At 38.4% G+C, this 27,699-nt stretch overlaps 1 protein-coding gene across 1 annotated transcript in view; it reads left to right on the top strand.

Moving 5' to 3' along the window:
- The window catches only part of LOC102694473 (thrombospondin type-1 domain-containing protein 4), a 149,417-nt gene that overhangs the window by 102,826 nt on the left and 18,892 nt on the right, over positions 1-27,699 (top strand). Inside the window, exon 8 of the mRNA XM_015343777.2 lies at positions 18,352-18,556. Within this exon, the coding sequence (XP_015199263.2) occupies positions 18,352-18,556 (205 nt within the window). The remainder of the gene's footprint in view (positions 1-18,351; positions 18,557-27,699) is intronic.

Genomic DNA, 27,699 nt, shown 5'->3' with positions numbered 1-27,699 from the left:
CAAATTGCATTTCACCTTTTTATGAATGATTGTTTAGGTGCTGTAAACTACAAGTGAATACTTTCATATAATTAAATGAAATTTAGCAGAATTGAGACTACTTTGTGGTTCACTTCACATTCACTGAATAAGTGAGTGGAATCTCAAAGTCCAGCTGAACAACAGTCACTTCTGAGTTGTGGCTTACACAATGTGAAACTGATATGAATTCATGTTCATATATAAATGTGAATATAATGTTCAGATTGATGATCTACAGTATGTAGTTCAGGTGGGGAGCTGCGTCAGCATGCGGAGGCTGCAAAGGAACAAGTGAAGGTTTATTCCATGCTGAAAAGAGAAGAAAGAAAACACAACGTTTACACCCAAAGAAGGCTCCACAGCCGAATGAATATTTATGTCTGTCCATCTGACCAGTTAGGCAAAATGTATAATTTTATAGCTAAAATTTTATTAGAACAATGGCGGCCTCTAGTGATCAGAATGGCAGGTGCATCTCATTAGCAATTGTCGTTCAAACCATCAGCCCTCTTTATAAAATATTTATTTTACAAACTACTAATGATTTAAGATGATTTGCTTTTGTCCTCACCTTCGGTGAGCTTCTGCCTCTGACACGTGCTCTCTTTTTGTCATTCTGACCTCGTTCTGCACAATGTCTGCAAACACTTCTCTCCACTTTTTTCCATATTCTTTCAGTTTGCACATATTATGTGCCTTCTCACTGAAACACTAGCAATATGTGTTTACAAGCCCCTAAAGTTATAAATCACCATGCTGAATTTTACAGGCATAGAGGTCCAGAAAACATCGGTTTTATGTTATAGGGGTGGAGATTATTCTAACTGCTGTGAATTCTGTGGTGCCTCATTGAGAAAGTCAGGTCTGGACAATGATCTTTTCTTGTAGGTTAACTGTTCCTCTTGGTGAATTAATGCAAAACAATCATTTACAGCAGCCAACAATTTTTATCCCTTCAACACCACACTCTAAATGTGTTCTTATGGCACAAAAGAAGACACAAATGTCCCATTTTCCTGTCCAACTCCAATATATAAAAATTCCTGGAGCCTTGTCTACAATTTGAAATACCTCTCTGGGATTCAGGCTTGACCTCCTTTGACCTTCCACCCCCAGGGGGCAGTGTCTGGTATCACTGTCAACAGCAGCTTTATGGCATTCTGGTTATGAATGAAGTCTCCTGAAGAGCTGAGGGTAAAAGGCTTACTGTCTTCACACAGACATTTATGAAAAATAAATGTTTGTCTTTTCACAGATGACAGGCAAAGAAAATATCTCTATTTTTTCATTTAATCTTCTTGTTTAACCAGATAACTGTTGAAAACAAATTATTTCTGGCCAGGACGATTCTCAACTATTGCACCGAGAACAAAGCAATTGAAGACAAAAATCTACACTTTAAACAACTTTACAGGACACGACTCTAGTAACAGATGTACTGTACCAATCAGAAGTTATATAGCCAGACGAGCGAGAACATCTTCCGATACAAGGGTCATAGTGTCATGTCTCCCTTTGAATGTTATTTCAGCAATTTTCAATGGCAAATGTAGTGTTCATCTGAAAACTAAAAAAGTGCTACATCTTAATAGTGAGAAGGCAGAAAACTGCAATGATTTATGCAGACAGGAAAGTGTTTTCCTAGTCTGGATTAAGGAAATTAACCCAAAGCAGTGAAGCAAGCGACAGTAGAGGTGTAGAACTGGAGTCGTGTGAAACCCTCGCACCTACAGCCAGGGCACTGCACCTGTCTGCACCAGCCCCGCCGAACCCTCTCTCACCTCTGCTGGCTTGTCCCTGTCTTCAGTAAGGAGGTGCTTGGAATGACAAGACAGCAGAAGCCTGGTGACTGACTGTCCCCGAACTAAATCTCAGCACACTGTTTAAAATGCTGTGACTGAAGATGTACAGTAGTTTATACACAGGAAAGGTTTCAAAATGAAAAACTGTATTTCTGAACAGCGAGCACTGTTCTGCACTATCGCCCTGCCCTACACTTCAGCCTTTATCTTCTGCGTGAACCAGGCGTGTGCAGCCCAGTTACAGCAGGGCCTTCTGGCTGCAGTCCTCTCAAGCCTCACTGACTTAATTGGTTTAATTATTGGATTAGCTGAAGAAACCTAATCTCAGTACTCTTGTACTGAGGTATGAATACATTTTATGGATTGATCCAGCTGTCTGATTTAAATAATCAAATTGAAAAAGACCTTATAAAGCATTAAATACACCTACATGAGCCAGTAATTAGATTAGTTAACTGAGATGCTGAGGGGGAATGAAAACCAGATGACCTGCACACTCTGGGAACTGGGCGGACACCAGGGTCACATACAGCAGGCAGCAGGAGATCGCATTATTACACATTGCCTGCATTTCTTGGATCGTGACGTTTTAAGAACAGCAGAAATACTTTGTAATGTAATAGGAACTTGCTTTCCTTCAGCTTTTGCTGATTCTCATTTTTTCACATGTTTATTATTATTTTTAAAAAAGCATATTGATCAGTTCATTGCACTTTTCTTTGCAAAAGGTGTTTGAAGCAACTAGCAAACAACCATGTTGTTTTCCCAAAATATTATAGTTGTGATTTCAACTTCCAACAGCAGCCTTTAGAAATGCTTGAAATAGTGGGAGGTGATAGTGTTCAATGTTTTGGACATGTGATTCAGGCTTTTACTTAATTGTGATAAATCTAGTCATGCCTTCTGCCCGTGTGCCCATCCAGTGAAGAGAGGGGTTTGAATCCTATCTGGAAAGGTGAAAACACCAAGGACAATGCAAAACAAAGCCTCTGTATGCTCTCTTTAACTCTTCCTTCAGCAGTGAAGGTGGTACTGGGCCAGTGCAGAGCTGCCTCAGGAAGTACTTTAGTGCGACTTATCTTATTCCAGGTCTGCGCTGGCGAGGAGAATTTAGGCCGAATCACACAGCCAAATATGCAACATCAGTGCCAGCACTAAGCCTAGAGTGTTAGTGATGCTACAGTAGTAACTCTTGATGTGCTTCCTCTCTGAGGAATATGAGGCCCTTTTGGTGTAGTGTACAGTTAGATATTACAGTATACTGTATATAACAAAAAGAAAAAAAAATAAATACAATGATCTGAAAAAAATAAATATATTTATTGTATCTAGTTAGTAAGTGAAGCCTAACTATACCACAACCTGTATCGCTGACACATATTAAGAGCAGTGAATCTAATACAGGTACAGTAGGTACCTGGGGGACTCCACTTATTATACCACTGAAATGTTAGCACTCACCACCTTATCTGGGTATTTTCCAGTTCTTAGTTCATATGCCTCTACATCATGTGCACTGACTGTGAGATTAACTCTCCAGAAATGGAATATTACTCTATTTTTGTTGACAAATCTCTCAAATTATGCATTCAATTTCCCCTAGCAGGCTCAAACCTTACCTTAGTATGGTTACCATACCATGTTTATTTAAATATCATATTTGTTGAACAGTGGCGATAATGCTATGAAAAACATTTAACACCTTTATCCCTTTAGAAAGGGCTTCACAGGAGATATGTGACCTCTAGCAAACCAATTTACTTGCAGATAGCTAATGTTAATGTGAAGGTTAGCTCTTCCTGTTGAATAATACTTAACTTTCTCCTGTGGCAGTTCAGCACAAAAAGGCAGGAAAGTGCAAACCTTCTCAACTAATCCTTTTGTTTCTTATAGTGTCGATTTTATCCAGCTCTTCACCATTTCACTTCTGAACCACTCCAATTAACATGTTTCTGAATTGTGAAGGGTCATTTCCTGACTCTCTTGACTAGGTATATAGAAACCAACTGCTGGTAAGAACCTTGTTTAATTCACAGCACACACTGAGCAGGACTTCACTGACTTTACAAGAGGTATAATACTTAGGGTTTGTGTAACTTGGCTTTCCCTCATGGAAATTCCGAAGCACGTGAAGCTGTCTAGGCAGTTTCCCAAGTCTGTAGTCACCCTGAGCGGGAGTGGGATTGGGCATGATGGAGGGCGGGGTAGAGAGCACTTCTGGGAATCTTCACATCCAGCTACTATTGATTCACTTGCATTTCATGGAACTGAGGTAGAATAATTGATATTCCAGCTCAATATTGTTGCTATCATCCTCTATTGAAGACAAAACCATGTTTTATTCTTTGAAACATACTGTAGGTCAGGCAGGCTTCTTTAGTTTTGAGGAAGCAGGATCCATTCATTTGCTTTCTCTACAGGCTTGTTCAGAGACAAACAGGAGCAGGTGTACAGTGTACTCAGTCCTACCTGGTTAATGCTATGTAACATTTTCCTTGTCAAATGCATAGCCTTGTTTCTTCCGCACTAGAAGACACACTTAGGACTAAGGAATTTATCCTAAAACATGCTGTGAAGCCTCTTTTACTATGGCTATGCAGAGCAGTCCCCAGTCTAATCACACCACAGGAGATGAAAGCTCTTGGAAGCAAAAATCTATTTCTTTACTAAGGAACATCCATCCATCTGTTTTCTAACAGCTTTATCCGGTACAGGGGCCCAGGGGTGTTGGAGCCCATCTCAGCAAGCTTTCACATCAGTGCCAATATGGCCAGAAGCCAATTAATCCACCAGTTCAGTGTGGTTTATTGTGCCGGCATGTCTTTGATCTGTTTGAGGTGCTTCTACACTGCTGAACTGTGCAGAGTGCTGTCAGTCAAACCCTCAGGGCACTGCTAAGAGAGTCCTTCAGGTCTCTCTTACTGTTATGTTTATGTCACATTCTACCAGTTATATTACTTGGTTCTGCCACTAGTAATTTAACAAATACCACTGACCTGAGAGACCAAAAGCATGCATTAATTATGCAGTTTTTCCTGCCATTTTACCAGCCATTAATGCATTAATTTCCTTTTATGACATTCATTAGTTTATCTGCTTATTCTGTTGGTGCATTTTTATCAGTTTGTGACAGCATTGATCATTGCATTGATCAAACTCTTTGTTTTGATACTATGGGTATTTTATTTTTGAAGAATGGTGTTGTTTTGAACTATATTCAAAATAAAAGGTTTTTGGTAAGGGGTGGTAGGTGAGGGTTTTGATGATAACCTCAGCTCCAAAACTTGCATTAAAGCAAACAGCAGCAGTGGAGAGAACTCAGAGGGCAATTTGTTTCAGAAAGGAATTTGTACTATTGTCTCTGAAGGAATAAAAGCACCTGTTGAGTTCCTGGGAGTGTGCAGCTGTATTTCACTGCACTGAGTGTGGGGCACCAGCCTTAGGAGGCCTATAGGCATTTTGTTAACTGTTTCTTTCTGTTTATTGCCCAAGTCCTAGCACAGATAAGCCAGTGGAGTACACACGTCTTGCTCTGTGTTTACAGACTGCTGTCTGAGTGTTCAGAAACTGTATTTTCGAAACAGCTCATCAGGAGGGCTCTTGAATCGGCAAAGCCAGATGCTGGCTGGTCTCCAGGCCTGAATGCCCAAGCCCACAAAGGCATGTGGTAGCTATTGTCAGTGTGGTTGAGCAGTGCCTGTAGTGCTATTTAAACAGGCCACCCGCCTCCCTGGCCAAAATGTGTTCATGTGTGTAATTGATACCCTCCAATAAAAGCAGGGCAATTCAGAGAGCCCACAACCAAGCCTTTATTTCAGCTTCTCAGCCCCAAAACATTCTCTCTTCGTCAATCATTTAGTACCTGAATTGCAAAAGGGTTGAAAAAAGATGTACGGACAGCTTATTGCTTAGACAGCTTGTTGCTTTGACTAGAAGGCTTCTTTGTCTTTGTAAGAGGTGGAAGTTCGAATAGATTGGGCTTATATAGACATCAGTAGCCTCAGTTATGTGGGGCCTGAGTTTCAGTGACCAAGATGTTTTTTTAAGAAAGAAAAAGTATCTTTATTTTTAATCTTATTCTTTCAGAATTTGAGATATTGAAATGTATGTGAAAATTATTCTTAATCGCTTTGTTTTTTAGGCAGACTCTGGAGTACTGCCTAAAGCTCTTGACATCAGTTTACAAGAAGAGTATTTCAGGGATGAACAACATGACTCTTTCTGAGCTTGTAGAAGATGAGTTTGAATGGCTGAGACTGTAAAGACAAGTAACAAAAGTGTCTTTGAAGAACTGATCGAGCATTTAATGTTTTCAGTCTTGGTAACATGAAAAAAAATGGGTTAAAGGAGATTTAATTGAGGTTTTTAAAAATGCTGAGAATGAATAAGGATGAAAATTACAGCTATGTCAAAGTCAGTTCATTGAGCAGAACAATAGATAGTTGGTGAATGCAAAAAATGTGTCTACAATTTAAATGTATACACACACTTTCACAATAGTTACCCCAAAGATTGTCCAGTCTGAAATGCACTATTTCAGCATCTGTTTCACTCAACTTAGGCCCCGTCCTTTCCTGTAACTCAACTATTCTAGCGACTCCTCTGACCAGCTCTGCACATAACACTCCACTGAGTCAAGAGCTTGATCTTCGAAAGCCTCTTCTGCTTGTTGCTGAATTCGTTGATTCAGCTTGTGTCCTGCGGTGTGTTAAGGGTCGCTTTTACAATGAAAACGGCATCAGTAATTGATCCCTCAACACCAGACACCCCCCAGCAGCTGACCCTTGGGATTCACCAAGACCTCCACTGCTGTTTTCCTGTAGGGAACGTACTGTACAGTACCTGTCTTCAGGCTTCCTGAGACTTCTCTTCTTATTGGTGCAGTATTTTACAATATTGTTATTACTGTTCATGTTTTTGGTTTTGAGATTTTTCGTGCAGATGTTGCAGTCTGTGTTAGGAATCTTTAAGAAAAAGCATTCTCTGACAGCTCCAAATAGTCATAGTATAAATTGAATTCTGTTCATTTGCACTGACATGTTAAAATAATTCTTATTAATGACAAATCCTTTGCCATACAAAGAGGTTCAACACTTGAAACAAGACATTATCTTTACTGAAATATAAATTGTTTTATAACAAAAGGATTAACTCACTTATTCAGCTCTTTGGCTATAGGAGCCTCTTTCCATAAGAAACTTTAAATGAGAAGTAAAGGAGTTTAAGAGCTAATTTGACTGGACTGTCGGCCTAAAGGACAGCCTCAGTACTTTTCTGTTAACAGTAAGCTAGGATTATGGACCTCAGTAGGAAGGAAACTGCAGTTTTTTAGTACAGTGGTTCTGTAATTTTATATTCCATAGCTTGACTTGTCCATTCTAAAGAATTGAAATGTTTGTCCCTCTCTTGAATACCATTGAACTGAGGGATTAGGGAGTCAATGGCTAGATTGAAAATGATCTGTTTTGTCCTCTAACAGAGAATATGGTCTGGTTAAAACCTTTTAATCACCATTCACAGAAGATAAATCAATGTGGCCAAAAGGTCATGGATAAAGATTTGGAGAACCTGACAATAGTACATGTAAAGTAATGTAAGTGAGAGTAGTGAGGCCTAGTTGATTACTAATGAATGAAGGATTTACAGGACATTGAGAGTCAGCGATAATGGATACAGTGTTGGAGTCATTGGGATGCAGCTTTGTATCTTTTTACTTAAAGTAAAGTGTGAGACACAATCACTGAAATGTATGCCCTGGGCATTCTTCTATACTGTACATTCAAATCAGTTATCTTCTTATCAGATTTTCCGTAGTTTGTGCTTCATGAATGTGTACATTGTGTTTCATGCTATCTTCTGTGAGAGCACAGTGTAAAACGGCATTTTAGTTGGTTGTGAGCTTAGTTGGAGATTTTGTAATAATACCTTAGATCTGTTCTACATAATCCAAATATTATGCACAATATAGCTGATATAACTTGTTACACTATCCATCTCCCTAGGCATTCTCCAAACTCCTTATATCTCCGAAATAATATTCTTACATCTCTGCCCACAGAGCATAGTCCAACCTTCCCTTTCCACAGGTGTGAGTGAAACACGCTGAGGCATCAGTGTTTAATGTAGCCTGGTTATAGTTAAATGTAGGTCGGTATTTTATGCTCAAGGATACATTTCTGGGTTTATGTACAGTGCGTGGTGGAATGAATCAAAGGTGCTCTACTTTTATCCTGTGAAAAACTTCATTTCCCTTCAGTTTAAATTAGACTTCGTTTTCACCTGTCATATGCCTTGACAGTCTGGTTTTGCCAGCTCTCTGAGTGCCCTGTAAAAAATATTCAATGTGTAAATGTAATTAGGTACCTGTAGGTGCAATACAGCAGTAGAAAATGGTTACAAACAAGAGGTAGCCATTCTCATCTTAATTGCATGTGTGCACCAGTCTGCAGTGAAAATTTAAAAGACCATTAATCCAAATTACATCCCATGCATGTGCACAATGTTCAGTAAAAAGGCCTGTGTTCAATAAAAGACATTCCTTTCTTGAACTAGTGCTGTTTTTAATTCCACATAAACAAGTCAGTCCTAAGCTAATGTCGGGTACATCTGGCTTTGTAGATAAAGCCTCTATGACACTACTAAAAACATTCAAAGGAAATGCCTATAGAATTAGCAGTTGCATGAAAATAAAAACAAGACAGAAATGTGTTCTAAGCATTGGTATTACTGGCATGGAGCAGCATGGAGAAGCAACTTCATATTCTTGGTTCTGAAGCAGATGGGAGTAAAGGAAACATTTTTAAAAGAGAATGTGCAGTCCGGCCTTGAATTGCAAAGGATAAGGCTGCTCGTAGAAAAGATGAACACATTTGGTTTTGAATGAATCCAAAGCCTTTTGCTGCATTTATACTTGAGGACTTACTTGGTCTTACTTTCAGGATGTACTGTATCATCCATCACTGTGATTTACCACAGCGCACTATGAGTAAACCCTGTTGTGCCATGAACATTGTCAGCTTGAAAGCAAGAAATTAATCCGCCCTGCTTTAAAATTGCCTTGTATCCTCTGGTGCTGTTGTCCTAGTCAGAGTGGTAGGGCAGAGGGATTCCAGAGTGTATCTAGATATAATATCCAAAAGCCTGGTTCCATCTGCTAAGAGGATCAATCTTGGACAGCAGAGGAGTTTTAAGCAAGATAACCTCAAGCACACCTCCAAAATCTGCCAAATGTTTAAATGGAGCATAAAATCCAAGTTCTTAAATCCAATTAAAACTATTAAAAGTCTACAGGAACCATCTTCTCGTTGTTATTAAAGGCCAAAGGAGTGGGATCTGTATAATATTCATTATGTTGGATACTGTGTATTTATAAAAATGAGGAATTATTTTGGACAGATTTGTTTTGTAAGATGAAATATTCCATGATCTGGGAGATAAAATGCTATATAACTACAGTTTGTGAATTAAAATGTAATGAACAGCTGGGCTACAAATGCAAATTCAACAGGCCTGTATGAAACTAATTATATGCACTCCGAACTCAAATTCCAATGCTGGCAAGACAGTGTTGCAGAGCACATTTTGAAAACATCTTGTGAAAGTTTACTTTGGTTCATGAAAAAGCAGCAAAGCAGAGGAGTGAAGGGAGAGAAGTGAGAGACCAGAGAGAAAACATTACAAAGCCAGGAAAACACAATGTGTAAACCCCCAGAAAAAGCATGGAGCACAGCAAAATCACCATGGAGGTCAGCCACAGAGCACGGTTTAAACAGGATCGCGATACTGGGGTTCAGCTGCAGTGCACTGCCATCACACACTCAATCAGAGTTCCAGTAAATAATTAAAACTTAACTGAACTCAGGCAAGAGTACACAGATCTCCAGTTTTAGCCAAAATAAATTATTGTGCTTCGTTCTCTTTTTGTCTGCCACTTCTGTGTCAACAGTATGAATGCAATACCAGATGCCGCTGTTCACCAGCTAGTTCATCGCACATTATCGCCTGTATCCTCCTGTCAACAGCCACCATGCCAGTATTTAGCCAAAATGAGCACTAGGAAGAATGCTGGGGCTACAATGACAGCTGAGCTATAACAGGGCACTACACATGAGATTAGGAAGATGAGCACTGTGTGTACAAGGGTGTTACATTACAACCACTTAGTGCTATTCATTCCCAATATGAGCGGAAGCTTCTGTCTAGCTCTTGGAAACTGTGGCACAACCCATGCCTAATCCTTCAAAAATCAAGGTAACCTCAAAATATATATTGCAAATATGTGAAACGTTTCACCTGCTATACTGTACCTGTACCTGAAAAACCTAAGGCCAAAGCACTGAGTGACTTAGGATCAATGGCACTCACTCCCTACAGGCTTAAAGCAGGGAAATGGTTCTTTGTAAACATCTTACACTCTTGATTGCAGATCATCTGGATCAGTTGCAGTTTGCTTATAAATACAGGGACTGAAGATGTAGGTCTGACTTTAGTGAATTTATTAACTAGTCATTTGCAAAAGGCAAAGTCATATGTGCGTATTTCATTTCTTGGTTTAAGTTCAGCATTTAATACAATCCAGACCCACATGCTATTGGAATTGCTGTTGGGTTTGGATGTTAATGGGAGCCTCATAAAATGGTTTAAGGATTTTCTAACAGATCGCCCACAGCAGGTTCTTATAAACTATACATTTTCGAATGAAATTATTTTAAATACTTGTGTTCCCCAGGGCTGTGTTTTGTTACCTTTATTATTTTCCCATCTATAGGAATAGAATGAAAATGCAGGGAACTTCTGTTAATCCTTTGAAGATAATACAGTAGGTGATTTGCCCCTAGTAGGATTGTGTATTGGGGATGATAGACAAGGAGTGGAGAATTACTTTGAACAGATGAGTAAACTGGAAAGGTGGTGTCAGTCAAGCATGCTTCATATTAATGTTGATAAAAACCATAGAACTGGCTACTTGTGATAGTAATAAGCTACTGTAGATGTTAGCCTCCCTCCAGTATACTGTATCAGTACCAGGAACAGTAATAGGTGAATATTTAAACTTTGCAGAGAATACCAACTGCTTTTTTAAGAAAAAAGTCTAGTCAGCGTGTAATTTTGCTCGAGAAGCTGAAAGAGTTTGAGTTGAGTCTAGAGTTTTAGAGAGGGTTTATAGGACATTGTTAGAAAAAATTCTTACTTTTGGTATCACGGTGTGGTCTGGTAGCCTCAGTATAAAGAGTAAAGGGAAATTAGCCATAATTGTTAATATTGCTGGTAAAATAATGGGCCGACCACAGAAAACCATTAAAGAACTAACAGTTGCCTGCCCCTCCACCCTCCTCATTCCTATTTCTAACTATACCTTCAGGAAGGTGGTTTAGAAAGCCTGTGGCCAAGAGAGAGAAATATTTTCTTCCCTGTGCAGTCAGTATATTAAACACAACAAAGTCACAGATTCCTACTGCACATGAAGCTATCAGATTAGTGTCATAGAGAGATGTCTGTCCTAACCATTCAAAAATACATACAGTATTCAGGACTACTGTACTGTATGTGTTCGTTTTCTGTTGAGTGTGTTGTTGTTTTTTTGTAGTTGTTATGGTGATGCTAAAGAAAACATTCCCACCCTTTTGGATGGACAATTAATATATACATTTAAAATGGTATAGAAGAGCAAGATATATAGTACAGTACAAAACATATATACTGTATAGGAACAAGTAATAGGTTTATTCCATGCTGAAAAGAGAAGAAAGAAAACACAACGTTTCGGCTGTGGAGCCTTCTTCAGGTGTCAATATTGTACATTTCCAAATACTGTACATTTCCAGTTCTTGAGAGTTGACTTAATCTATAATGTTGATTATATGCAAGTTGTTTCATGAGCTGCCCAGAACCTTTAAATCAGCTTCATATGTTCAGATTTAATATGCAAATTAAAATCTCCGCTTAAAAATGGACAGGAGTTCTTTTAAGAACGTAATTTAGATGAGCAGTAAATATAACAAGTATATGGTGTGTAGTTAGCATTAAAGCCAAAGAGTAAGAAGAGCAGTTCTTCAGTGTTGTTCTGAACTGCACCTCCCTGCAGTCCTCACCACTCTTTCAAATGAGCAAATGTCAGACTTTGGCTTTGATTAGTAATGTATATTCATCCACATTAGGTCAGATCGCAGTCACAAAAAATCAAGTTCATGATAAAATTGTGCTAAAACAATAAATAAATCTGGATGTAATTTTACATAATCCACTGAAAAGGGTGTAACTGCATTAGAATAAACTTGAGTAAGATTATGAAGATTATTTCCAGAAATAAAACTGTTTCTCCTACATCGATATGGTCTACATTTAACTTTAATGATTTCGGTGGTATTATTACAACATTTAGTTATTGTCCCAAGAGAACAATTTTTCTGCCTGGCTAAAGTTTTAAAACAGGATTGAATCCAGAATTTGACATACATAGTCAATACTTCATTGCATATTTCTCCATGTTTTTTACTTGCTGATAGGAAACAGTTCTAGTTAAAATATCAACTTTCCTATAAAACCTGGGTCTATCGTACTTGTCATAATACCCAACCTTTTTAGGTCTCAGTGGAACTGCAGGGTTTTAACCAATTCAGCCATGGTGTTTTGCCATTCATAACCCGGGTTATTGTTACAATACAGGGCATTGTTGTACAGATTGATCTTTACAGTACAAATGTTAGTCCCACTACTCTGATTCAAAGGATAATACATTATGGTAATTTGCTATCACGAATAACACAGTGGCATTTACACAGCTTTAATTATGTGGTCTCGCAACAGTTTGTCAAACACTTCTAAATGCAGCATTAACAGCACCGTAAAATAAAGCCACTATTGTCCAGAGGTTCATTAGTTAAGTCCTCATCAATCACTGATTCCTCTCTGCTTTTAATAGATTTGACTGCAAAGGGCTCTTTCAATGTATCCTCTGTTCTCAAACTGTTGTTATCAAGACTTTAAGTAGTCTAACTAGTCTAACAAGCTTGTTCTGGTTCTGGTTTTATGGTAGTTAGCTCTACAGTTCTCTCAGAAAAACAGATAGAAAAACTTAAAAAATGTTTTAAGTGTCCCTCCTGTCAGTCTGTGTTCCTCTGGCTTATTCCTACTCTGGCCCCAGGGGGCACATGAACACTAAACCACAATATGAAAAGGAATGCTTGGGGGAATTTCAGGAACCCCACTCACTCTCCCTCAGGACAGCCTCTGTAGCAGCTGAAGCCAGATCACTGATCCTCTGCTGTTTACGAGATGTCAGCATGCCATTAGTGATTTAATGTCCCTGAAATGGAGTAAAAAGTCTGATATGAGTGCAGTATTAAACTGCTTTTTATTACATACTGTACATACTTTCCCTTTAGACTCACCTCTGATAAACAGACAAGTAATTTTATTGATGTGCCTTCACTTTTTTGATTGATATTGTTTTAGCTGATCTATTCAAATAAGTGTTGTTTTTGTTAATTTGTCTGCACTTAATTTGTTTATACAGTAGTTGTGCTCCACACTCCCTGCAATTCTGGAATTCACAATTCCATGTCTTAATCCTCTCCCTCTTACAATTCAGCACAGCTCCTCTTCAAGATCAAGTCAGTTTTCCCCTATAGCCTTTCATCACTCCTCTTTGAAGCCTGGTCCCTAGGGGTGAGTGAGCCCTAAATTTTGTAACTGGAGCCAAGCCTGAGTTTAGCCAGGCTCCAGGAACAATGAATTAACCACAGCTAATCTGTCTTTATCATGCTGCCTCCCTCTCAGAGTGAAAGTCAAGGTGCTTTAATGGTATGAGTAACATAAGCAGTATAAATAAAGCAATGCAATAAACAATGTTCAAAAAGAATGACAGAATTGAATAAAGTAAATGGATAAAGGTAGAGTTCTGTTTTTGTTGTCATTTAATATACTGTACAGTAGTAATGACAATTGCATGAAATATTGTTTCTGCAGTTAGGAGTGTAACAGAATTAGGGGAAGGTGTGGCGCAGTGCTCCACAGCAGAGGACGTGAGGCCCATCAGTGGCTCTGGGAGGAAGAGTGGAGCTGGGAAACGGGAACAGAAGGAGCTCAGTGGACCTGCCTTACAGGAGGTGTTTACTGAACCCAGAGTCCCCAGCTGAGCTGGATACTGAGTGCAGAGCCCTCACAAACTCCAGCTTTCTCGCTGGGCTTGAAATTGAGTTTCTGCCTGCGCATCAGCTGTTTTAGGATCCCAAATACCTGGACCTGGATCCAATTCAGCAGAGTTGTGATTTGCACATCTTGAGCCTGGGGCATTGATTTTGCACATTTGCTTTTGAGAAGCTGTTATGGATGACACAAACCTCCCTAAGGAAAAGCAGACTGTAAAGTGATGCCTGAAAAATGGAAATAGCACAGAAATGCCATTTAAGTAATCTGCAACTTTAATGACGACTTGAAACACTTTCATTTTCTGCATTTCTCTCCCTTTTCCATCTGCGCTTTGCATTAAGTTTCTTTGCCTTTAATCATTTATAATCCCAACATGCTGAATGCAATGCAGCTGTTGAGTATATGAAAGCAGCACATGAACAATTTTGATTTTGTGTTGAACAGATATACTGTATATTCTGCATATATTCTGATTTTTGAAGCTGTACATGTGAGACAATACTTTTCTGAAACATACAGTTAAAATAATCTAATGGGCCTTTTGTTTGGAGCCATTTGAAAGTACAATCCAGGAAAATACATTATTTCCTATCGGAGATATGTTAGGATAAATGTGTAGCTGTGGCTCACATCAACACCTACTGTATACAGCTCTCTTCCTGACATGTCATTTCTTCCCTTGTGCTGGATTGAAGCTTGATTTTTTCCCCTGTTCTTTCCTAATTAATTTCTGAATGCGTGATTGTCGTTTGGCATTCCCTTAGCTACTTGTGTGTCAGTCACACACCTCTCCAAGTACACCTGCTCACTGAAGCGTTCCTTTTTCTAATGTAGTGTTAGAAGTTGCAGGCTGTTGTTTTAAATGCCCTGTCCTTTAATATCAACCCTCTTGTTAAACACAGAACTGCTAATATATGTTTTCTTTCCTTTTGCATTACGTATATACCTTAGATTCCTAAATGTTAACACTGCAAGAGCTAAATAATAGTGAGGAATGTTTTGTAACTGGACTTAGATTGTCTGCACATTAGATTTCAGACAGGGAGAAGTGGAGATATGGAAGAGTTTGAAAGTTTTTGGCTTCCCTTCTTTCCTGTTCCATTGTTCCCAGATAAATCGGTACAGTATATACACCTGGGAGGAAAGCACAAAACGCTGTCGAGGAAATTCATTAATTCTGTTCCATTGCAGTCCAGGCATTATATGTCTCTTTAACTTTGGAAACCTGACAGTGAAGACTTACAACATTTGGAATCCTGCTCAATTACTCATTTTAAAGCACTCAGAGGCACTGTCCACCATGAAAAGACACTCTTTAAAATGAAAATGATAGATGTTGAATTTCATTGTGGTCCAAGTTAGAGAATTATTAGCCCAGTATGGAAAACTAGCATTTCAGATGTAATCTTTAGTAAGACTCCTTTTTATTATGGGATTTTCAGCTTCTGTTACTTCTGTTACTGGAAAATAAATGTTAGACTAAAGAAGAAGGAGTTCACATCCATGTTTTTAGTTCTCTAAAGCCAAGTAGAGTTATACTGCAGTTTAGCATGTCTGCCTACCTCTCTGTCACTGATAAAAATTAAAGCATTTCATACATCTAAATATTTCTGGGATTTCTAATTTACATCACTAGTAATGTTGCAGAACTGAAGTCATGTTTCTGGGCAGCTCCCATCAACTATGTAAAGCCAGTGCAGTAATCCTACTACAGTATCTGTGGATGGCACCGTACTTGACTTTCAATCTAAATTGAAGAATTTGAGGGTGAAAGGTTTATCCAGGCTTGCTATTTTACCCACATATGCAAAATATTGTTAAGATAGAATTCTTCCATTTCATATATATCGCCAGACTATGCCCTATGTTGTCTCTGTCTCAGTCTAGTTGAGTACAGCAGTAAAACTGGTCAACACGTTCGTCTTAGCAGTAGTATAGGGGCAGTAGTGGGGGGACAGTAGTATGGGGGCAGTTGCGCAGGGGCAGTAGTGCAGGAGCAGTAGTATAGGGACAGTAGTGTGGGGGCAGTAGTATAGGGTCAGTAGTGCAGGGGCAGTAGTGCAAGAGCAATAGTGGGGGGCAGTAGTATAGGATCAGTAGTGCAGGAGCAATAGTGGGGGGCAGTAGTATAGGATCAGTAGTGCAGGGGCAGTAGTGCAGGAGCAATAGTGGGGGGCAGTAGTATAGGATCAGTAGTGCAGGGGCAGTAGTGCAGGAGCAATAGTGGGGGGCAGTAGTATAGGATCAGTAGTGCAGGGGCAGTAGTGCAAGAGCAATAGTGGGGGGCAGTAGTATAGGATCAGTAGTGCAGGAGCAATAGTGGGGGGCAGTAGTATAGGATCAGTAGTGCAGGGGCAGTAGTGCAGGAGCAATAGTGGGGGGCAGTAGTATAGGATCAGTAGTGCAGGGGCAGTAGTGCAGGAGCAATAGTGGGGGGCAGTAGTATAGGGTCAGTAGTGCAGGGGCAGTAGTGCAGGAGCAATAGTGGGGGGCAGTAGTATAGGGTCAGTAGTGCAGGGGCAGTAGTGCAAGAGCAATAGTGGGGGGCAGTAGTATAGGATCAGTAGTGCAGGGGCAGTAGTGCAGGAGCAATAGTGGGGGGCAGTAGTATAGGGTCAGTAGTGCAGGGGCAGTAGTGCAAGAGCAATAGTGGGGGGCAGTAGTATAGGGTCAGTAGTGCAGGGGCAGTAGTGCAAGAGCAATAGTGGGGGGCAGTAGTATAGGATCAGTAGTGCAGGGGCAGTAGTGCAGGAGCAATAGTGGGGGGCAGTAGTATAGGGTCAGTAGTGCAGGGGCAGTAGTGCAAGAGCAATAGTGGGGGGCAGTAGTATAGGATCAGTAGTGCAGGGGCAGTAGTGCAGGGGGCAGGGAGAGCCACAGTGTGGAGCAGTGATCAGGCCTATGGCCTTGTAACTGAACGGTGTGGGCTGTCCCAGGTGGGGCTCTTCTGTTGTGCCTTTGAGCACAGTACTCCAGTTGTTTCAGTAAAATGCCCAGCTGTGTGAAGCTTGAGCTAAATTTAAAAATACAGTTGGTATTAGTATTTTTGTCCACTCAACTTTAAGATGTACATGCACGAGTTGTCCTGCATCAGTGAATTTACGTTCGGGTATAAAGAATGACACATATTTCCAAAAAACTGTTCTCTTTTGGAAGGGTAAACAATACTTTCTTTATTTCTAAATGAATTTTTGAAAGTCGAGGAGAACAGTAAGGACAGGAAAGGGAGAACATTTTTTAATCACTCAAACCTTGTGTACAACACTAAATATTTTTTTCATATTCAGTCTTTTATTCAGCACACTGTTCAGCCTCCTTGGACAGGCTGAGCATTTAACTAAGGTGGCTCAAGGGATCTCAGCATGTTGAAACCCACGATTGATGTCAAAGTAATTGAAGGAGGAGGAAACATCTCCAGTGGCAGTTATTCTAATATGATGACATTAAGTACTTTTTGACCATAAGTGCATTAGCATTAAGTACTGTATTTTAAATATCATGAGTGGAGAAAGCAAAATTCATGGTATGGGTGTTTTGTGTTGGTATTTGCAATGTTTTGTCTTTTCCAGTCTTTTTAGCAAAGCCCAATATTCATTATTAGTATTGAAATGAAATGTCAAAAGCTCTCTGAGCCTGTACCAGTCTTTAGGTATGGAGCTAACACCTTCTTCTGGTATTGGCATTTGTGTACAAATCATCAGATCTTCAAAATGGTTGGAAACTGATATCCCAATTAGCCAGACTTCAGACGCTGTAGAGTGATCATTCAGAGCTTACTTGCCTTTTTTCAATAACTGACACTGTATTTATCAAACAGTACCAGCTGGTATTTCCATTTATTTGGGCGGCAGGATATTAGAGGTTATTCTTATCAAGTTCATACTGTATGTGAAATAAGAAAACCTTTAATTAAAAAAAATTCAAAAACAAATTCAATATATACCAATAATTGTAAAACCATTTAACTACTAGAAGGAAGCTGCAGTGAATCTTATGCTACAGAATTTAATATTACTCTCCTATCCTTTGTGGCTGGATAAAAACACGCTCTCACTGCTACAAAACAAAAATATTAATCGGTGCGGCAGACAGTGGTACAATCGACATTGTGGTGTGTTGGATTTGTTTATTAATGTACAATGTACCGTGCTTTTTTACCAAAACCTGCACACAACCTTGACAGTTTGTCTTTGGAATGTAAACCTAAAGTCCAAATCACTTCTGAGCATGTTTCTCTTTAAAAATCAAATCAGTTCTGACATTCACAAGAATTAAGATAAACCGCTCAATAATTCCAGAAGAGGTAGTAGCAATACTGATTGCTGGTGCTTTCTGGCTTCCTGTGTATATGACAGTCTCCTCCTCTCTCCTTTCACAGAGTCTTGGCTGTGATGAGCTCCTGGGCTCAGATAAGGTGATGGACAAGTGTGGAGTGTGTGGGGGAGACAACACAGCCTGCGAAGTGGTATCAGGGGTCTTCAAGCACTCTCTGATGAACATTGGCTATCACAAGATCGTGGAGATTCCTGTGGGGGCCACCAAGATCAACATCACTGAGATGATCAAGAGCAGGAACTACCTGGGTGAGTCAAGAAAACTGAATTTCCGGCAATACGTTAAACGCACAGAACCAGTAGAGCTAAACTTCAACAGCAGTGCAAACAGTAATTTCCAATTCCTTCTCCAAGTGTAGCAATCTTGCTACAAGTCTAAAAAAATAGAACTGGGACACTTTATGTCACTATTACCACACTTTTTCTTAACACACAATCCAAACAACTCACAGAGGCAGGAACAAGAGAGAAGACAGGAGGAACAGGAGGTGGACTGTACATGTCAATTGGAGACAAGTACAGAGCTGTACATCAAGGCAGTAAAACTGTATATATAATATATAGTAGCAGATAATAAACTTGAAGAGCCATCCTAAGAACAAGTTTGACGTGTCATTTCTCTCCATCTCTTGGCAAAAAAGTTAAAATAAAGATAATATATTATATTTAAATGCGTTTGGGAAGTTGTGGTGAAATTGTACGGTAGTAAACAAGACTTTATGGGACAAACAGGTCACAAGCACTCACACAAGATGGTTTAGTACATGTACAGTAAAGCAGCAACAGCTCCTGGTCATCTTTGTCAGTCTGTGGCCTAGTGCTTTGCCCACTTCAAGACACATTCCCAGTACATAACGGACTCACACCCGCCCTGTCATGGGGCTTTGGGGTTTTCTGAAGACAAAATTCATATTAAAGCTGGCAAGTTTTGTGTTTATTCTCCTATACTTGACATTGTTGTATGCATGGTTTTCAGTGCTGTGCTTAAGTACAAAAACAGGTCTATAGCTGTTCTGTACAGGAGACAGGTCCTGATGATATAAATGTAAAGCATGGCCCTCTGGAGGAAACCGATATGACATCAGTAAGGGACGGATGCCAACAGAAAAGAGATTCTGTGTGAAGCATAGAACAGATTCCTCCCATGAGGAAGTAAATGAAAATCTAGAAAGCACTGGCCTAAATGGGTTAATAAGTCAATTAGGAGAAGTATAAGGAGAAAGAGAGCACTTCATAAAACAATTAAGAATGAACAGAAGAAAATGAGTGCAATGAATTGCAAGCACAGGTGAAAGGGAGCATGAGACAGACCATGAAAATAAATAAAAAGGAACATTGAATTTTTTTCAAAGGCTTTTTTTTCAGTATTACAAAAAAAAGGATAATAAATAATGAATCAATGCGTTTCAAAGACAAAAAGGCAAATTACTAGATGCTCATATGGAAAATGTAACATTAGACTGCCTGCAGTAAATCTAACCCAGGAGCTCACCAAGTAATGAATCAACAACATGCCTCAGGCTAAGGAAAACAAAACTCTGTATTAGACTGTATTATAGACATAACTGTATTCAATAGTAATATACAGTACAAGAGGCAGACGTGTTACAGGTACTAGAAGCATTCTAAGATAAACAAATCTCTAGGGCCTGATTGTATTCCTGTAGGCAAGGAAAAGGACATTATCTGCAGACCTTTAATACCTCCATAATAAGGTCAACAAAATTGAACCAAGTAATTGTTAGACATTGTGTCTTATTTCTATTACATGTAGCTCTATTACTCTTATTTATATTGTATTCAAGATTATGAAAACAATACTAAAACATACAAACCAGAAGGTTGTCTATATGACAGTATGATTCTAGGAATCTAGTCATCATTTAATTTGTTAAAGGTCATGATAGTTTATCTTAGATATTGAAAATTGGTTAATGGATAAATAACTAAACAGAGAGTACAGATAAGAAGTGAATGTTCAAACAGAGGTAATAATAATATAATAGTAAACTTTATTTCATATAATGCCTTTAAAAGTGGCTTCTCAAAGGGCTTTACAGATACAGTAGCTGTACATGATCTAGTTTCTGGTTGAGTTTGTAATTCATAGTAGGTCAAAATTCAAGACTTGGCAAACACCTGACAGATGGCGAGTTAAATGGAGATCATAAATCTCATCCGGCTGACAAATGAAGGGGAGTTGGTTGTTACTGTATGTCAATGATTGAAAGTCCAATCACTTTTTGAAAGTCCAATTATTAGATCAGAATAAATTGTATTTCTGGATTTGATTTATTAAAAGAAAAAAGCTAATTTATAAAAGATACTTACTTAGTCACTCTGTCACCATTACATGATTTCTTCTGAATACTGGAACAGTTCAAAAGTAGCCTTTAGTTTTTATTGTAGTTAAATGTCCCAGTTTTGTATTTTGCTTTATAATGAACTACATTCATACCATGTACTGCAGTACATTTTCATACTACAGCATGGTTATAAATATCTTTGATACTTTCGAGGTGTTGATTTGACCGCAGCATTGTATTTGGGCTTTAAACTGTGAGATGTGTAGTGTATTTTAGACCAATATTTATTCTTCTCTACTGTGTGTTAGCAAAATGTATTTCTGTTAGTAAAGACTACATTAACATACAGTCAGACTAATAATAAATTGCAATTAAAATGTGACTTTTCAACTATTCTTGTTGGTGTTAGTGGCAAAAATCAAACCTAATTTTATAATCTCCCGCTTCAGAATCAGTGCTTTAAGGCAACGAATTTCCTTCTTTCATTTTCAGAATTCTTTAATCTGACCGAGCCTTGGTTCTGATTAATCTGAATAAATGACATTGTATAGCAACAGGGCCCTTGTCAAGAACAATCCATGTCTATTTTTCCCCCTTTTCTCCTTTTGTCACCTCCTTTCATGTTGATTTGACCAAATACAGTTTTCCCAAATTCCAAATTTATTGGTCCAGTTTTTTATAAACTGCTAATTAAACCTGCTGTTGTTTGCTTCAATATGCATCAACAGCTAATGGCTCATTCTTTGTGCTGAAGGAGGGTGTTTGCAGATGAAGTGTGGCAAAGACCTGCTAATGCATCACTGACTGGGCTCTGTGTTTTCTTCAAAAGAATTTCTGCAAAACTGATTGCCAAAGCTGGAAAACTTCATAACATAATAGCCCTCTTTTTAAAACCACAGTCTATAAAAGCAACCCTGAGCAGACCCATGGTGACCCTTTGGTAAAAATAATACCCAAGCGCAGTTTATAGGCTGTCAGTCTTAGGGTTAATAGCTCCCACAAAAATAGAATGCATTCTAAGAGCTCTGTGGGAGAAAACTAATATTTAATCATAAAGCCTCAAGTTCTTGTGACTAGTCCAAAATCTGGCAGAAATAATCCCATCGCGAAACCCTTTATCCAAAGAAGGGATTCATTTTCATGGTCCTGAACTCAGTCATTTCAACTTCCATTGAAATTGAATTGTCCAATAGTCGCTCAAAAAAATTTCAGTGTTCTAATTTACCTCCATGTCTTGCAATCTTGGTATAATTTGTTTGTTTGCTACATGGGATTGGCCCTCATTTTTTAAAATCATTATTACAGTACAAATGCTGAGGTTATCTGGGAGTGTGTGCTGCTTGGGTTCTATTATTAAACAGCTGAATCCATCAATTCTCCACTTATACTGTACTGTATGTTTCTTAAGGTTTTATCTCGTATTCATAAATGAGATAAACCATTCATAAACCAAAGCGTGGCTAAGTGAATACAATCTGCAGTTTCTGTCTCAAATCTTTAAAAATAAATGTACTCCCTCCCATGCTCATGTGCCAGTGGGGCTCCATGCTCTACACACACAGCAGGCTCAAAGCAGGCTGTCATGACCATGGTCACAACTCTCCCGGCTGCAGCACGCCTGAACTACACACTGGTGACTCCTATGGCCAGAAGCAGCATCTTCCTTTGTCTTTTAATCAAAGAATCAACTTTATTTTCTTCTTTGAATTCTTACTGTGATCATCAATGTATCTTTAATGTGAGGTTGCACACACAATATTTTACATGAGATCCTACACATACTGTATGTAAAACATACATACTCTCAATAAAACATACAGTACTGTATATTGTACAGTATGTTATATATATATACTGTATCTGCAGTTGAAAACATATTGCATATTGATAAATGGCCTAAAAGGCATGGCAGTAACTGAAGACGGTGGACTTTCAGAGCTTCAAGTCACTTGGTCAGCCTCATTGTGCAGCACTTGCAATTTTCCACTCTTTAGTCATCTGTGTTTAGTCATTTTTCACTCTTTGATTAGACGTGTATATATAGTAGTATACCCTAGCATGTACATATTTAGAAAATACGTTGGAATATACTGTATATAATGAGATCAAGTGCTGACAACACAGGAAAAACAAAAAACTTAATAAGAAACATGTAGCTTTAAACATGCAAATACCTGAATGTTATCTTTCTCAGGGTTGTTAATTACTCCTCACTGTATATGTACACTGTAAGAGTACATTACCCAAATCTGATGTTTCAATTCTAACCAATTACCCACCCTCTGTCCATTGAATCATTTTAATCACAGGCAGGGATTACCTTACATGCATGCTGTTTGAGGCTTAATGGTACAGACTCTTGTCAAAACCTTATCAATCCAAAAGATCGGGATGTCGTGTCATATTATTTTGCCTTTTCATTTTACCAGTGCAAGTAGATTGTACATGATTCTCCTCATTTCTTAAAGATAAATAATATACAATACAATCAAGTCCGAATAATTTATTTAAGTGCTGCTGCTCTGTAACAGGCTGACTCAAGCCTGAGACAGGATAATTGCTTTTCTCTGCTAATGTCATTTGTTTTTTCATGAATAACAAATTAAATACATTTGAAGTGCATGTTCATCATCTACAGTATATCTGATTTCCAGATTTCCCTAGACTTTCTTTTTCTTTCTGTTTTTATTGTGTGGTTTTAGAAGGGTTATCAAAGGGATCGTAGCCTTCACAAAAAATATTCTCCTCCATTGTTTTATCATCTTTCCTAATTTTTGTTCACATTTTGTTTTCTTTGTCCTATAAATGTTTTGTTGCTCCTAATCTTTTACTTTATTGATCCTTTGATCACACTTACTCAGTTTTATATATACACAGTACAGTATCTAAAGTCTACTTTAGCATGGACATTGACTCAAAATTCAGAAATAATGCTGTTGTCTCTCAGTTATTGCACTGCTCAATTTCTAGCAACAGACACACTGGCAGAATTGTTAACTATTGAGAGTTGTTTTGCATACTACTATACTAACAGGACTTCTGGATTATATTGAGCCTTTGGTGGTGATTCATAGTCTCTTTAGAGCAGGGGTGACCAACCTTTTTTAATGAAAGATCTAATTTTTCATTTGCCAGTCCAGCGCGATCTACCAGTATGAATTTGAAGCTCTGATATAAGAAAAATAGACTGTGGGCACATCAGTACAATAACGATACCCATCACTAAAATGAGAGTAAATAAAAGCAAGTGACTTATGCTACACTGAACAAGTAATGTTCCCCATTTTAGAAAAAAGAATATCCTACTTTAATGTGAGAAATCACTTTTTAACGTGTTAACTCTGCTGATCATGACGATGACATTTTTATTGTGTCCCTGGAGCTCGGCATTCAGCTCATCAAGTAGTTCAGTCAAGTCTGTGAGGAATGCTAAGACCAGAAGCCACTGGTTATCCTCTAATTGGGCATATTCACCATGTTTAGACGACTTGAGAAACTCTTTGATTTCAGACAACAGCTGTCTGAACCTCACCAAAAACAAGAAGTCAGCAGCCTTAGCAAACACTTTTTTTATTACTTCTCGATCCCTGAATGACTTGTTGTGTTGAGCCAGAACGATGCGATGATTGCCACTTTCCCTCTTGTATTAGGCCTCATGAAAACTGACTGCTATTAATTGAAATTTTTTATTTTTTCCACTTTTCTTTTCCGTAACTCACTTTTAGCGTGAATGTCCACATCATACGTTTTGTATGAAGTTTTGAAATGTTGTTCTACATTTCCCTTTTTCACTTACTGTAGATGCTAGCATTGCAGATTTAAATACGAAAGTACAAAAAATAATCAGACTCCCATTCCTTGTGGTAACGGTAAGTTATCGGTCTCTTTGCTTCATCTTTGTCGCTCAAACACTACAACTATCAAATAGGCAATAAAACTTATCACACTCTTGGGGAATTTGTCACGGCCAGTCTGTTTCACTCAACTATGCATTTTAGCGAATGTGGGGTTCGTGCCACGATAACCAAGAGAACATTCTTGGGTAGCGAACACAACACGGAGCCTTTTGTCAGTGTCAGGCAGCACTCAGGGAAGATGCTTTTACTACCCATTCGACAAGAGTTAAACACACACAAGGGCAGTAAAATGTATGACATTGCATGCACAGATCTGAATTAATTATTTGACTGTCAATAAAAGTAAATATTCAAGTAGCCCCTTCATTTTTTGCCCAATATTCTTGCGATCGATCGACTGGGAAGCACTTGTCAATCGGGATCGACTGGTTGGGCACCCCTGCTTTAGAGGGTCCCCAGAGAACATTTAATTTTAGATGTTGCTTTAGACCAATACATTTAGACATGGGTTCAAAGAAGTTGTCTGTGTAATGAGATAAGGAAGTGATGTAGCTAAGGTGACATGGTATTAATGGGGGATCTCAATTTCAGACACATAAATTGGGATACTGTCATGAGAAATGTAGCAGATGAAATTGAAATGATTGCAATAAGTAAAGATTGCTTCTTAATCTTGGAAAGGCAGGTGTAGGTGTAAAGGCTTGGGTAGGTGTCCTTAGTGACCTAATCTTTTTAAATAGCCATAGAAACAGTGCAGCAATGAATGGATCATATGTGACATATAATATGATCATGTTTGCTCTGTACCTCTGGAGGCCAAGTCTAAATTGAGTTCATATTTTAGAGAGCCAGACTATGAAGGAATGAGTCAGATCCTGTACACATTCAGATCACATTCAGAATTAATAGAAGAAAGATGCCTACACTTCAAAGACAATGTTAAATGGCTCCAAATGAACTCAGCCCTAAAACAACTAAGTTAAATGCTCAGAGAAGCAGGAGGGTGGAGGAGACTACTATTACTGCACTGGTCTAAATAAAAATGGTGTGAAACAGAGACAGAGCTGTGACTTTTTGTCTGTATTAATTTCATCATCATTTCCTTTTCCATCTGTGTGTTTTATATGGATAAATATGCTGTTTCTCTGTCAATGTAATTCCTGTAGTAGAAATACAACAAATATTGCCTTTTAAGGCAGAACAGAGAAGCTCACCTCTTCTTCTTTCAGCTGGTGTACATTTTAGTCGTAGGCTGGGTTACTTGAAATGGGTAAAGACAGAAAATCTCTTGGAATGAGGAGCATGTTGCTGGCAGTGATGGTGCACATAGCAGCCCCAGCTGAATAAACCTGACTGCCAGCCTAGACCAAAACCTGAACTGCTTGTGTAATCATCTCCCACAGCTTGCCTAGAATAGATGTACCGTTACTAAACTAACAGGACTGTTTAGCTTGGAGAGCTGCTATGCAGTAATTTCCAAAACTTTAGCGTAGCTTCACTTTCTGCATTCAAAGAGAACTCTGTAAGTTAGGTTTTGTGTTTTTAACAATTGTAATTTTTGTGTTCAACTTAATGATAATTGAAGCCGTCAGGCTAATTCTGTGTTCCTGAGGAAGCAGGATGTAAGTTAAAAATTGCAGCTGTGTAAATTACTGTTCATATGGAAGAGGATAAGTATAGAAAATCTTATTGAAAAGTAAAGCTGCCACAACATTTCAAGGAACTGTTCTGTGTGTATCCTGAATATTTATATTTCATAAGCTGTGGCTAATGAAGCAGTTAGGAAATCAGAAATATTTATTATTTTCATTTCTTTCATCAAATCAGACCAATAGCTAAATCTTTTTTAAGTATATACATCTGTAAAAACAATTCTTTAGTATTGTGTAACCCAGGAGGCATCTTTCATTTCCCTGTCTTTCAGTGTAGGTGCTTTAACTAAAATGTTTTTATTTGAAGGCCTATCATTTTCTGGATCAGGATTGAGCTGCAAACATTGAAGGTTACAGAAAAATAGTATTACTACCTCAACTGCTGCCAATTTTTTTTAAAAAGCTAACACGATCCAAAAGGTTCCAACAATGTTCATTCCTATAAATAAGGCTAAAAATTCAACTGCTGAAACCTTATTCATTGACACAGAATTGTCTGACAATTGTCAGATGTGCAGTTGGTTCACCATTGAAACAATCATGTAGAACAATATTGTGTCGTTTATACTGTAAAGCAGCTGTTTATTGTGGTTTGTTTGTCCAGTCCATTACAACATTTTACAATTTTCAATCTGTGTCAAGATAATGAGCACAAGTGCAGTTTTTCCTGCTCTTCATTGTAAGGCGGCTAGGTTTGCTCTGCTTGTGTCAGTGGTGTGTCCCTTTTCCCAGTCGCGTGTGGACATACAGCAGCAGGGGATGGATGATTTTTTTTCTTCCAACCCTGTATCGGCTAGTCTTTTCTCTGTCGGTTTCTGATTGACTCTCTGTTTGTGGGAGGTCCATTCAGGCAATCCTGAATAAGATAACTAAGTTTTCTGTCCCAGTCTGTAGCAAGGTGAACATAAAGAATGTGCAAACCTTTTTTTTCTGTAGATGATGGAAACCCATTTTTTCTTTAATTATCCTTAATAAACAGATATAAGATGACAGATTTAAGCAAAAGACTCCATAACCCATGGTTACCTAATCTGTTGACAGTGTTGTCAACAAGCTGAAGAGGTTTAATAAAGATCCACAGTTCTGTCAGAAGCCCTTGAGCTTCAGTAAAGGAGGGAGTCTGAGTGACTATTTTTTAAATGTCTTATTCATGTTGGTAAGATGCAAGTTAATGACTAAACTACACACTTTATTAATTGAGTATTCATGGTGGTTCATCTGAATGCAGCTAATTGCATTAGAAGTGAATAAACTGGTTAAAATTCTTCTTATGTTTCATGTTATGAGGATAAAAATAAACACATTATATTCAAAGATTTGAAGCTACTGTAGTGCTAGTGAAGAAAAAATAACCTACTGTATGAACTACGGAAGTTTGTATTTTTCTTAATTATTATATATAAAAATAAGCCTAAGCTTAAATACAGTATATGATTAGAGAAACATACTGAGTTATATTAGCTTCACTGATGGTCTGGTTAAATATTGGAATGAGTCAACATAAACACCAAGGTCATTTTCACAGTCTGACAGTAGTAATGTGCTGTGCATTAACACTATTGCCTCCATGTAGGAAT

Source organism: Lepisosteus oculatus, chromosome 5 (assembly GCF_040954835.1).
Source record: "Lepisosteus oculatus isolate fLepOcu1 chromosome 5, fLepOcu1.hap2, whole genome shotgun sequence".
Lineage (NCBI taxonomy): Eukaryota > Metazoa > Chordata > Actinopteri > Semionotiformes > Lepisosteidae > Lepisosteus > Lepisosteus oculatus.
The sequence above is the reverse complement of the archived record's forward strand: the minus strand, read 5'-3'. Positions and strand labels throughout refer to the sequence as shown.